Here is a 14,316-nt window from a genome sequence, read left to right on the forward strand (position 1 = left end):
AAAATTACAATTAAGTTAGTTGTTAATGAATCAAATTATATTATTTCTGAACTTTTGAAATTGTGTTGAGAAGACCAGAGTAAACTAATGCATAAGAAACAGAAGTTGATAGATACAGTCTCAGTTCAAGACCTTACTTATCATAGGAACTTGTAGATAATCCTAACAGAGCTGTGAACAGGGGATGAAGCTATAAAGATAACAATTTTCACATCTATTTCTTAAATTTGTAACTCATGGTTTTATAATGTTTAAATATCCATCAGAAAGCCAATCAATGAAATGCATTGCAGGATTATTTTGTTTTTTGGTGATTACATCATTAAACAAATCCACCAAGAAAAGTAATGGGTTCTCTGGAAAATTATTTACCAACTAAACTAATTATTACACACAACACAATTTGTTTCACTCGATGAATTACAATCGTTAAAAATGCTGTGGATCAGACAACAAAATTACAGAGATTCTACAACCATTCATCATCGCCATAACATTAAAAATGTCCACCCAATTACCACGATTTACCGAACGACAGAAACGAAACACAAATCATTGCCGGTTTAATCGGGAGAAACCAGTGGTAATGACGTCCCAAATCCTGGCGATATATCAAGATAATACGACGAATGTATATAAGCACATCATGAAACGTAATGGTTAAGAATAGCCAGTTAATTAAGCCTATAAGCTTATGCCTATTGCATTAAATGTTAACGTTCACTTACATGTAGCTTTGATTTAGAACACCTTTATAATGACAAGTTGCCAGCTTGGCTATCATTAAACTTATTGAGGACTTTGTCATCAGCTTCACACAAATAACGGAGAAATCATTTACCATTCAACGATCATAAATGTCATTAATATGACGAATAATTCAAATAATACCATTCAACAATAAATATTCCAACATTATCCAAATAAATTTTTTCAAATACTAAATGTCATTTACAATGAAATAATTCCAATGTTACCAAACAAAAATAAACAGTTTAAAATGTTAATCCAAATAAATAAAATGTTTAGATTGTATTAAATTAAATTGGATCTAATTTCTAATATCTAGTTTGTTGCCTAAACAGTGAAATAGACAGTGTATATAAAATGGATGCTATAAGACAGTAATAATAAACAAACGTATTTGTTTTTGGTATAATGACATCTTAAAAAAGTAGAATTCTAATTTTGCATTAATTAAAAAACAGAAAGATATGCAACAAGTGGCAGGCGAAAGATTGAACCTAAACTACTAAATTGTACGTCTAAATATTGTCTTCCAAATTCTTCGCACTTTTCATCGGATATTTATACTTTAATTTTGTAGTTATTTAGTAATATAAAATGCGCTTACCTTAGCAAAGCGTGATGCATATGATCCAGTTAGTAAAGAATGAAATATAATAATTGTCTCATCTAGATCCCATACAAAAACCCTCTGAAATAAAAAAAAACAACTCATAATTAAAGCGTTTACTAGCATCAGATACACTAAGGATGGCGTATTGTTTTTGATTGAAAAGAGAACAAAAAATACTACACAGATTTTCAGATTTAAGTTTTTTTGGATTTCATTCATCAGTGTAAAATTACTACCATTTATTGTAATTTGCATATACAATAAACATAGAAGTTATGAAATTATATAAACTATATGTCCCTATAATAGCAAATAACAAATGTAAAACTTAAATTTCATTTCAATAAAACTGACCTCTAAATCACTTTCTGGTGGGGGTGATGGATTGCGACGACCTCTTGATGACCTATTCCTATTTAGTTTGTTGTTTAATCTAGAACCACCTCGATTTAAATCATCTAATTTTACAGGTGAATCAGTGAACGTTTGAACTAAAATGCAAATTAGGGAACAAGGTTCATTAGAAAATTTGCATACATGTGATTTATTGATTATTCAACAAATAGTTATTATTATTAATCTTAATAATAATGACGAAATTTACAAAATTGCTAATCTTTTTTTTTTTAATAAACGGGGGAATATGAAATTTACTGTCTAAGAAATTAACAATTCCACAATTATGGAATAATTTGTGAATAATAATTTGTGAATAATAATTTGTGAATAATATTCATTTTTTTATCTTCTTTTTAATAGAAGTATTAGTTAGATCTGATAAAGGATTACAAAACACTGATTAAGAATAAGATAATTTTGGTTTTTTTAAATGAAATTTTAATGATAATTTTTTTTTATACTTCTGAAATTTTAAATATTTTTATCTTTTAGAATTTACATATATACTAATAATAATATTAATACAATGATAATCTTATTTATTAATAAAATAATACTGTATTAATGACAATACCGATATTACTAATGATATATACAACATGGCAACAACAATGTATTAATAAAAATGATATCAATAATAGTAATAATATAACAAAAATGAACAAGAATAAATCTGATGAATTTGGCATAAAAAATCAACCGAATTCAACTGCTTTTTGTAAAATATTTCTTGGCAAGATTGTTAAAGCTAAATTTGAAGACTGCCAATAAAAATATGAAACAAATAACGTTATGTAGAAATCTCATAATTTATTTCATGCAAAGTAATTTAAAATAATGTGTAAAATATATTAAAATCAATAGTGTAACATATAACATTATGACACATAAAAGTATGTATAGATGAGAAATATGTGAAAAATGTTGCTCTTTTGATTGGCAGGGAGGATGCCATGCCATTAGACCACCAGTTCAGTCGTACTATTTACATCCATTGCTTAGCAAAACTCTGGAATTTACAAACACTGGGGCTGGTACAAACTTTTGGAGTTTTGATAGGCGATTGAAAAGGATAGCAACACATTTCACCCTCATTTGTAATAACAAGTATTATAAACTTACTTTCTTCTACCATAGGTCCTAAAGAATAAAGAAAGTGTGTAAGATGTATGGTATATCTCACATAAGACAAACGTTTCACAAAGTAAATAATTAAACAACAAACACCATACATTTTACCTACATAATACATTATAAATAAGAACTTGAACTTACTTTCTTCCGGTAGAGGTGCTAATTGGTAGGTTGTAGTTGTAGTGGGAATAGACGATTGTATTGAGCTGTTCATGTAGGATGAATAGCCAGGATAATATTGATTTAATGTACTACCATATGCACTTGGATATGTTGCACTATAGTCTAAACCCTACAAGAATAAATAATGTTACTAATCAAATTTATTATTTACACAATTGTCTAGACTCAGAGAAGAAATTGTAAATATGAAATTCACATATTCATGTACCATAAACAGATTTTTTAACAGAAATGTACAATGCTTTACTAAAATAATGATAGCAACAAGTTAGACTGGCAGGATATAATGAAGTGAATGGTATTTTCTAATCATCTCAATACATTCCTCTATAATGCCATCACAGGTCAGAAGTGTTCATATCAATTTTTAAATGCAAGCTTACAAAAATTGTAAGCCTACACATAATCATTCTGCTTACTTAATCTATAATAAATATTAATTATTTAAGTACTTAGTGATCTTCTCCATTGCGTTCTCCAATCTCGCCACAGGTTTGATAATTTCTAGATTCTGGCAGTGACCAACACATCTATTCGCAAATCAAAAGCTTCCTAATATTTTAATATAACTGACTCCAAACAAAGTTTAAATGTTGCTATTACCTGTTGTGGAGTACTGCCAAAACCTTGTGTATTTGTTGTTTGTGTATTGCTTGTTGTTGGGTATGGGTACGCACTTGTACCTGTAAAACTACTTCCTAAAAACACAATATAATAATAACATAAATGTGAATAAACTTCAAAATAATATCTAATCAACTTTCTCTATATACAAAATTCATAATTTAGTTGAACAATTTTAAGTTGTATTTGAATTATAGTTATCTAACAAACATTAACATGTACAGTAATTATATAATGATAGTAATTTCTACCTGGCATTGAATAAAATGGGTTCTGTGTGCTTGAGAAGCCTGAACCATAGGCAGTTGGAAACGCCTGACTCTGTATCTGACTTTCTGATTTTAATGAGTTCTTGCCTGTAAATTGTACCAAATAAATATGTTAGTTACAGCCAATGTTCATTTCATTTTTTTCAGGAAAAGGCATTTGAGATATATTAAGAATGTTTTGGTAAAGTTTGCCACTGAATTATCAGTCAAATGAACAAGAAAGGGAAGAAGGATGAAAAGATCAGAAGAAAAGATGGACAGAAAGAAGGAGAAAGGTAGGAGAAAGGGCAGAAGGAAGATGGGCAGAAAGAAGAAATGGTGGATGGGCAAAGAAGGAAAATTGACAGAAGGGGAAAGGAAAATAACAATATATGTTTCTCCTAAATAGTACTGAAAAGTAAAATACACACCTCCATAAGGCATCGCAAGGCCTGAATACGACATTTGGCTGCTTGATTGTGAAGGGAAGGAGTATGGCGACGGATTACAAGATGTATATGATCCCTGAGGCGTGTTTAAAGGTTGAAAGTTACTGCCTTGTCCTGGTTGAATAATATGTGGGTAGGCTTGGCTGGAAAAAGAAGAAGAAACAGTAAATAGAATGTCAAATTGAAACATTAAATGTTCGTCACATTGAAACATTAAATGTTGTTTTTTAAACATATACTCAACTAACTACACAATTATGTCAGTGCACCTTGCATTGGGCTCAATTTAGTCTTAAATCCGAGTTGCAGCTAATCAAAACAAATCCAATCTGAACACTGGCTACAATTCCCTCTAATTTTACCTAACACTGTCTGCTCAGTAGAAAAGTTGCTGTTAATTCTTGGTAAACTAACCAAGTGCGAACAATGGTTAAGAGCACCCATAGCCTTCAAGTTCAGTGTGAACAAGACTTAAGTAATTTACTGAATCTGCACTGCATTTCTAACAAAAATCTTCAGAAATAAGTTTGCAAAACTTTTTTTTTCAAGCAAGGTTCAAGTACCGACAATTTAATAAAATCTAGTGAAAGAATAAGAACTTTTTAAGTAAAGACTGGTGGTGTTATAGACAAGAATCACTGTCAAATATTTATCTCAAAAATACATTCTGGATAAAATGTGTTTTTCATTCTTTACTTTACTAAATAATTAATTAATTCCCACAGTAAAAAAATATACATGTAGAGATGACCTTTAAATCTATAAAAGATAGTAAATGCAATAAACAATATATTATCCTCACTAGAGTGTTTATTTATATCTGACCTGAAATATAATAACAGACACTGTATGATCAAGTTATAATAATAATAATGGATTTATTATAATAAATTGTTAATTAAATATCTTAAAAAGATTAAATGGTTTCAGGATGGATAAAAAAAATTAATGAAAAAATAAATTCCATTGAAATTATATATAGTAATCATTTTTAAATTATTAAATATAAACAAATATTGATTTTCTTTGATAAACTAAATGAACTTCTTTTTTTTCTACTTATCACAACAAACTAACAGTGGCAAAACAGTGGCAAAAGGAAATATACACCATCACATGATCCATGCTTATGTTGCAAATAATCAGTTAAAAATTATCATAATTTTTGGGTTATTATTATTAATATACCAATAAAAATATATTAAATATTATTTAATCTTTCTACGAAAACTTAAAAAAACCGAGTTAAAAATAATACCTGAACAGAAATTATTTCTCCAAGTTCTGAATTAAACTAGTCCCTCTCACAGCAGGAAAACATATGATTTATTTACGAAATTGTTATTAATGATAATCTATTCATTAGCCTCATTAGCACGTTCCTTCTGATTGGTTCATTGGTTGTAGTCTATACTCAATTGGTCATGCTTAATTATTTACACAGCGGCAAATTAGATTAGAAGAACTGCCAGCTCCATTTGATTCAACAAAAATAAAATTAACTCTGCCAATTAACAGATAAATTAGTTATTACAATTTTAAGATTACAAAATGGGAAACTAACTAAAGCTGTACAGTAAGAAACTATTAGTATCATTTTAGAGTAATAATTCATATAAATCACAAAATCATAAATTAATATTCTCTTTTATATTTCCAGTACTCTGGTATTAAATCAAATATGGAATCTGAGACCCATAAATAATTTACAGCAAAAACAAATTCAAGTGTAAAATAAAGAAAATTGTGTACCTTCCAAAATACTGGGTTGCCGAATATTCACTTTTTGTCCGTAAATTCATGTCCAATGAACTTTGACCTGTAATACCGTTACTTGACCCTAGAAAATGTGAAAATGGAAATGTAAAACATTTTATAATTCATGTTCATACCAGTAAAAACTTTTGGAAACGTAAATAAATACAAGATGAATATTTTGGATTAATGCGTTTGAATCACTCAAGCTGAATTAATAACATTTTGGTGACAATATAATTCAATGTTTTTTTAATAATCTGAATGAACAATTTCATCATCATACATTTTGTTGTTTTGTCACAATCATCAGATTGTAATAATTACATCATTAATTATATTAATTACAGATTACAAACTGGAAGAACAATATTCCTTAAACCCTATTCATAAACAAAGACTATAGTACAACCTCTTCAATACTGGCTAACCAATGAGTATCATAAGGTCATGCACTGTTTGGTGGGGACACCATAGGTCAACCGCTGCCAATTACTGTATATTACCAAATCTCATTTATTAGCTGTTTTGATCAGCACTATCTATGTTATTTCTTAAAATCAAAAGACAATTAACAGCTATAATAACATGCAGTTTTTTTATTAATTATTTCTCGGTTTTCGGAGATGTTTGGGCCTACTTGTTGTAAAACAAAAAATAGTGCAGTACTAGGGTAAGGGAACTCTTGTTAAAAAGTGTAAGTAATGGGTTAAAAACGATCTGAAAAGGTTAATTATTATCTCGCACGAGGTAAATAAGGACCATCATTAGTATTTATATCACGTAAAAAAACAGCAACGCTAATTGTTAATGCGTGATTGTTACTGTGCAAAACAAAAATTATGCAAATGTGATTTGATTAGTCCTAGCTAATTAATGCAAACAGTTGGTCAGTTTTGCTTGAGTGACCTAAAGGTCATGAGAAAGAAACTACAGAATCGGTCTCTGTTCCCATCTGTAACTCGATAGTAGCGGAAAGAAATCATCGGCCTACGACTCTTTATTTGCGGTTTCACTGTCTGCATGCTGACGATTGGACAGAGATAACCGGTGCTTTACAGTAGGCCAGCATCAGACCTTCATAATAAACAGACTTAGCTCATCAATTTCGTGTCGCTTCAGTAGGCAGCAAAGGACATTATGTCAGGCTAACATCACAGGAACAATTAACTATTATACCAGAAAGATACTACTTTAAAAATGACAATTAAACTATCCAGCCTAAAAGGCATAAATTAATGAATATTTTAAAACTGTATATTCAAAATTTGAATTGCAAACCTACTAATATTTTTATAAATCAAAATCGATATTCCAATATAAATAAAACTTGGGTTTGAAATGAAATTTTAATTTTGTTTAAAATTCAAAATATTCTCAAATTTAACAGAAGGAACTATTAAAGCAAACAACTTCCTGTGTTATCCATTATATTATGATATGATTTACAATCTTATTTAAATAATAAAGTAATAAAATATCATCAATTATTAGCAGGAAACTTAAATTTAATTGTAATAATTTATTATATTATTTTAAACAAATAATAGTTATCTAAAATAATTATTAACATTTACATAGCTTAATAATTTCTTCTCAGTGACGGATCCAGAAAGGTTTTGTTTATGTACATATAAAATTAATAAAGGACAAAATCGGTGTGGGAGCTGTAAATTTGTTTAATTTTGTTTCTTCGCCAGGACCGCTAGAGGTCGTAGGTTGTAACATTATTATACGTAAATTAGCAACATTAGACGTAGTATACCTCTGCTTTAAAAAAAATATTTGTTGTAATTTTTAAATTTAAAAAAAAGAGTTGAATTGAGTTGTCCCTTTCTGGTTCCGCCACTGCTACTGAAGTGATGCAACTAAATCTATCAAGAAGCACATGATATACATGCAGCAGACTAGTAAAAGTAGTGAATCTGTGGATATTTGGAGGTAATGAAAATGAATGGATAAAGGGTTTTTATGGACTGACGACAGATAGATAAGCAGTAAACCACTATGTATACTGAAACTTAAAGGTAAATTACTTAAAACATAATTTAAATCTCTGTCTACACCATCAAACTTTATGTGACAAAAAATGGGATGTACCTATATATGGACATGATGATGTCATATCACTACCATAATTGGGTATATCACTATCATATTTGGGAACATCACAATTTTTTTATAGTGCAGACAGAGCTTAACACGGGCATTCATTACTTTATTGATAAATTTACCAATTTACTAAACTTAATTTTGAAAAGTGGACATTTGGTAGGCATACAGTTGAATCCATATTAAAGACAGGAAAGTGTTGTCATATTAAAAGGTATTTATTGTAGTGTCACTATAACTTCATTATATCTTTCTCTTTATGTTTTACTGTAGTAAAATGGCTCTCTTATGTTATCTTTCTCTTTATGTTTTACTGTAGTAAAATGGCTCTCTTATGTTATCTTTCTCTTTATGTTTTACTGTAGTAAAATGGCTCTCTTATGTTATCTTTCTCTTTATGTTTTACTGTAGTAAAATGGCTCTCTTATTAGGTTTATCCCTCCTTCCCCAATAGACCTGCCCAAAGGATGGAATCGTTATTGCTAGCTTGCTGGTTTAATTGTTTACCCCTTGCATTTAAAATTAAATATTCTAGATCAATAATTGGAAAATTCATTTATTTTATAGGCCAATATTCTTATAAGGAAACTAATATTTAATTTTTTTCATCTAATACTAGTTTTGTTTTAGCTGTTCTTACTACACACTTAATTAATAAAAATTGAAAACAGATAATTTTAAATTGCAAAAGGTTTTGACAATAATGGTTTTGAACATAATTGTTCTCTCTATATTCTCAATGTATTAAAATTAGAGATATGAATATCTATATATACTCCAACAACTTGTATATATTGTACTTTAATCTACATTTTAAATGTTAGCTTAAAACTATTATTAGAATGGCAGGAAGTGGTAATGGACGATAAAAAAATGATACAAATATTAATTATGATTACTGAGTATTATGCAGGGATCGAGCCTATTGATGAGAAGAGCAATGCTTGAACAAACCACTTCAATCTGACGCCAAGGCATGCAATGCCTCTCACCTGTGAAGTTTTCTAAACGATCGTGGAAAGCACCCCCAACAGTAGAGGAGGTGGGTGTTGCGCAATGGCTAATAGGTTCAGACTTGACTGGTGAGAGGTTTAAAAGAAGAAATAGCAATAACAAATTGAGAAATTATAAAGGCACATATGATGAACATATAATATAATTATATAATTCAATTCAACTTTATTTCAGACAAACTGTCCCTATGATACATATTACATTGAAAAAAACAAAGAAATACAAAGCATTATATATGACAACTGTTATGGAGAGAGGACCAAGAATGATAACATATAATATGTATATTAATAAAATAAAACATTTACAGAATGTTGTGACAATATAAATGTTGAGAATGGATGTACCAATACGTAAGTGAAGCAGATTTGTTTGTATACAGAATACAAAGTGTACTCTATGATGAGTGTACTTGTACACTTATTGTGCACTAAAAAAAAAAGTAATCAACATTGTTGACATGTCGTTAACCTTATCTCACTTGCATCATTATAATTAATTAAGCAAATAGTAATCACCCATTGAAGGTTAATTAATAAACAGGAAATGTAATTAAACTGTTTAATCATCATTATTATTGAGGTGTGATTTATTATATTTTGCTATAAAACGTAAGTGTAATAATAACTGTTGATTTATTTAACTGTTTTGTATGTTGTGTCATTCTGATTACCAAAAGGGGACAGAACAGAGACAGTATACTTTAAATAAGAAATAATATAAAATAGTTAAAAACAATTTGGATAATATGGAAGATTTTTCAAATCTAAATATATCTAGTAATGTTATAATACTTTGAAAGAGATAAGACAACAATATATTGTACTCACTAGTTGTGGAGTTGGAAAGATTATTCCAGCAGTTTGTAGAATCTGTTAGACTTGTGGATTCAACAGTTGTTGCCATTGGAACATGGTTAGCTACAAAAACAACGAAGAAACATTGTTAGGAAAATTGAAAGTAAATTAGATATAGAAAAAATGAAAAGGTATAAATATCCAAAGGAAAAAAAGCAAAAAGACCTAGGTCCACATGAAAAACAATGAGGAAATACCAAAGTATAGATCCTCATAAAGAAAGCAGTGTGTGTGTGGGTGGAAGCATAAAGAAATGAGCATGTAAAGTGCGACAACAAAATGTGTTTTAAACAAATACACAATACTTTACATGTCCAAAACTTTAAAACATATAATAACATATTCCGGTATAATAAAAAATGCTGACAAAAGGAATCGAAGCCCCAATGTAGCCTGCCGTCACATGACAGAGAGGGGTCAAAATACTATTTATAGTAAATTATTGGAATCAACATTCTCTTCTAATTACACCTTACCAATTGAACCTATCTCTCTACATTTGTAAATAAAATACAGCAACATTACATTACATTTATGAAAAATAAAAAATATAAATAGAAACCTAGGTCAACACTGATGATTGAGGTCATCTTGGATATGTGTGAGGGTTGCAATGCTCATTTTTAAATTCAATTACTGTACTTTATTTTTAAATCTAACTATTATTACTACTAGTATTTATTTCTTGCAAAATAAATCACTTTGATAGGTAGGACAAAGAATACAGATATGATTTTATACTACAGAGTTTTAATAAACTGAATTATGATACCCTTTTACCCATAAATTACAAGTTCACATCCCTGAACAAAAACTATGCATAATACATAAATAACATAAGCAATTGTAGCCTAAATTTATAAAGGTCATGTATGTAATTATTGACAAAGCAATTGTCCTCCTATACTAAAATATTAAATGGATACCCTTCCATGAGAATTAACAGAAGAGTGGACAGGTCAACAATAAGGCCCACAGATGACTGCACAGCAACACATGTTGCAGTCCAGTAACTGACAACTGATATAGATCAACAATGACCACAACTTTGGTCAGTTATTTTCATAAGAAATTCATAGCATATTTTCAATTTATTAAAATAAAAACAAATTTCAAAAAAATAATAAAATGATAAAATAACCAACTAAATTTTGCATTAAATTTCAGGTAGAATAGTACATTCTGTATGTTCTTATGCAATTATAAACAATGTATTTGAATAATAATAAACATAAACAATGAGAAATTAATTAGAGAATTGATGAATACATTAAAAGACAAAGGGTCATCCAGCTTCTCTAATAATGAAAATAGAATTTCACAATTGTCTGTGTATAAACATGAGGACATATTTTTTACTGAGGGTTTTCATCAAGATGAATCAATGGATGATGGATGATGGTACTTTTATCTTAATATTATATGGCTTAGCCCCACGCGCCTGGGTACAAACTTTGGTATTAGGTAGTGGGAGTATACTCTATAAACAGTAAATTACGATACAATATTATTTATTGTAATTTTAACAATGAGGTACAATTTGGTAAATTAAAATAGTACTTACTACTATTGCCATTAGGTGTTATCGTACACACTGAACCATTTGGGCTTGTGTGGTTAGCTGGACTTGAATGACCTGTAGATACTTGCCCTGGGCTACCAAGTTGCCCTATTTCCATAGACCTTAACGAAAAGAAAATATTTATAAATTAAAAATCATTAAATTGACATATATATATATATTGAAATATTTTATACAGTAGGCTTCTGTACAGTTTATACTTGTTTGACAAAATAAGTAGCTAGAATATTAATTCAATATATTTATAACAATAAACATTTCCTGGACAATTAAAACACCAATTCCTAGTCAGATTCCCGGAACTGCTACTGGATTAGATATTTATTTGTAGTTCAGATATTTTTCAGTTACATACTTCCCGGATTTTGACATTAAAAGTGCATATATGTATACAGCTGATAATGAATATTACAAAACACTCAACTTGTACTTAAATGATAATAAATAATACTTAAATAGAGTTGAATAACAATTAGAGAAACAATCAACTCTCTTAACCCCAAAATGTCCGGTTTTCAATTCGTAGGGAAATATATTACAAAACCTACAGTGGTTTTAGAAGTTACCTGGACAAAGTTATTCAACAATAAGAGTTGTATGGTGAAAATGAGCAGTCTGCAGTAGTGTGTATTAGTCACTTTTATCATTGTTCTCTCACTTCGAAGAGAAAGGCTAATGTTGGTTTATCCAGGTAAGCTAGGCACGCAATAGACTTAGCACTTTTTGAACAAAGAAAATTGTAAAGCTCCAGGAGGTTCTCATTTTCGTAAAAATGTTACAATGATTAAACAAACCATGGAAAAACGAAATAAAAATCTCAATTAATTAAGGAGATTTTAAGAGGACAACGGTTATCTTAAGGACAATGAGAAATGGTTTATTGTAAGTACTGCTGGTATCATAAACGTTTAAAATGATTCAACGATTTCCTTGACAATTATGAGGGCTTGTCTAAAGTAGAATACCAAACTAATAAATAGGAACAACGATAAGATGTACTTCCTTTATAACAATGCAATTGGTATAGCAATTATCAATAGATACTATAACCTATAACCACAATATTTTGTCCACATTACTATCCAGGGTCCCACAGGTTACAATCACTTATGATCTCTGTTACCTTATCTTTAATTCGTTCTTATAATATTTTATATTAAATAAAATCAAACTTGGAACCAGTTTAACAGAATGAATTCTGGGAATTAACCATGGTTTCAGAATGTTAAAAAGGACCTTAAAATACATCTTTTTCCTGTTGTATTATTATCTCTTCTGTCTGTTGGCTGTGCTAAATTTTATCAGTATACATGGACTGAAACTATGGAACGAGCTCTGTAGAAATCACTTAGATATTGTTAACAAAAATTATAAAATATTAAAAAAATATGTAAAAAGAGACATTTTATCGAATTACAGAACTTAAAATGCTTCACTCAAAAAATATATATGCATATATTATGCGTTGTGTTGGTGTGTGCGAGTATACACACATAGCCTGTTTTATATTATATGTATTCATACTTTTGCTATAATATATAGGCCTAAAGAATGAATTCACATGTACTGGAAGTAATAAACTGAATATCTTCTTTTTTAAGAAAAAATGTATAAATAATCATGTTAGAAAAACACTATCGCTTTTTGATGATGAACAACTCTAAAATGTATATAGGAAATGTTTTTTTATTTTGCATCTATTATGTTTTGTTTATTGTTTTATGTTTTTTTATGTAAAAGGGTCCTGCGAAAACAGAAGTGTAAACTTCTCTATGCAGGATCCTTGCCATCATTTATGCTATGAAACTATATTTATAAAGGATGAGTAAATAAATGTGAACTAAATAAATTAAAATACTTTAATAGTATCCAATTTAAACTTTAAATTGTAAATATTGTTTTTGAGTTTTTTCGAGAAACAAGCTTCATACTTTTATTAGATCACAGATATAATAACTTATAAAAACAGTTTTGTCTGTCGCCCTTTTGTAAAAATTTAAGTTCAAACTTTTTAATGAAAAATGTAGTTTCCTTCAAAGAAGGAATCAAAATTCTAGCCAGTGAACAGTATTGACAAAAATCATAGAAAACAAAATGACACAAACAGCACATATCCTTATTTATGGTATTTGTTCAAGTTAGTCGGTATTACAATAATAAAATCATAAATGTGGTTACATGAAAGTATAAATATGTTTTTTTTTTAAAGAAATACATGAGGAAATTATGCAAGAAAACTATACAATGCAGAGTGTAAGATAAACAAGATAACATAAGATCAGACCACATGAAAACAGGATGTGTGGAAAGATTAAAAGTGTAACTGTAAGATGTAAGAAAGGAGGCTAGAAAACCATATTGGTCAAATAAAGTAGGTCACAAACTACGGAATGATATTATTGCCCAATTTCTCTGAATTACAAATTTTACCATCAACAAAAATTACTAATCAACCTAGCTTTAAAGGTACAGATGAACTCGATGCTTTGATTTTGAATGGTAATACTTTATTGGTGATACCAGTTAAATTTTTGTCAACAATTTTATCACAAAGAAAAAATGTATGTAGAGATTATTCAGCACCAGTTTTGTTTCAACC

General features: G+C 29.0%; 1 protein-coding gene across 6 annotated transcripts in view; it reads right to left on the reverse strand.

Annotated features, from left to right (window-relative positions):
• LOC140061955 (protein phosphatase EYA1-like) overlaps nt 1-14,316 on the reverse strand; it is a 121,679-nt gene that overhangs the window by 24,983 nt on the left and 82,380 nt on the right. For 4 of the 6 annotated variants that reach the window (XM_072107982.1, XM_072107983.1, XM_072107987.1 and 1 more), the window contains 11 exons: nt 11,700-11,818; nt 10,109-10,198; nt 9,257-9,343; nt 6,150-6,237; nt 4,380-4,540; nt 3,952-4,056; nt 3,680-3,774; nt 3,035-3,185; nt 2,882-2,899; nt 1,715-1,851; nt 1,355-1,438 (listed from right to left, as the gene is read on the reverse strand). In XM_072107982.1, the coding sequence (XP_071964083.1) occupies nt 1,355-1,438; nt 1,715-1,851; nt 2,882-2,899; nt 3,035-3,185; nt 3,680-3,774; nt 3,952-4,056; nt 4,380-4,540; nt 6,150-6,237; nt 9,257-9,343; nt 10,109-10,198; nt 11,700-11,818 (1,135 nt within the window). The remainder of the gene's footprint in view (nt 1-1,354; nt 1,439-1,714; nt 1,852-2,881; nt 2,900-3,034; nt 3,186-3,679; nt 3,775-3,951; nt 4,057-4,379; nt 4,541-6,149; nt 6,238-9,256; nt 9,344-10,108; nt 10,199-11,699; nt 11,819-14,316) is intronic. The other 2 variants (XM_072107985.1, XM_072107984.1) reach the window with 2 other exon arrangements.

Source organism: Antedon mediterranea, chromosome 11, assembly GCF_964355755.1.
Source record: "Antedon mediterranea chromosome 11, ecAntMedi1.1, whole genome shotgun sequence".
NCBI classification, from domain to species: Eukaryota; Metazoa; Echinodermata; class Crinoidea; order Comatulida; family Antedonidae; genus Antedon; species Antedon mediterranea.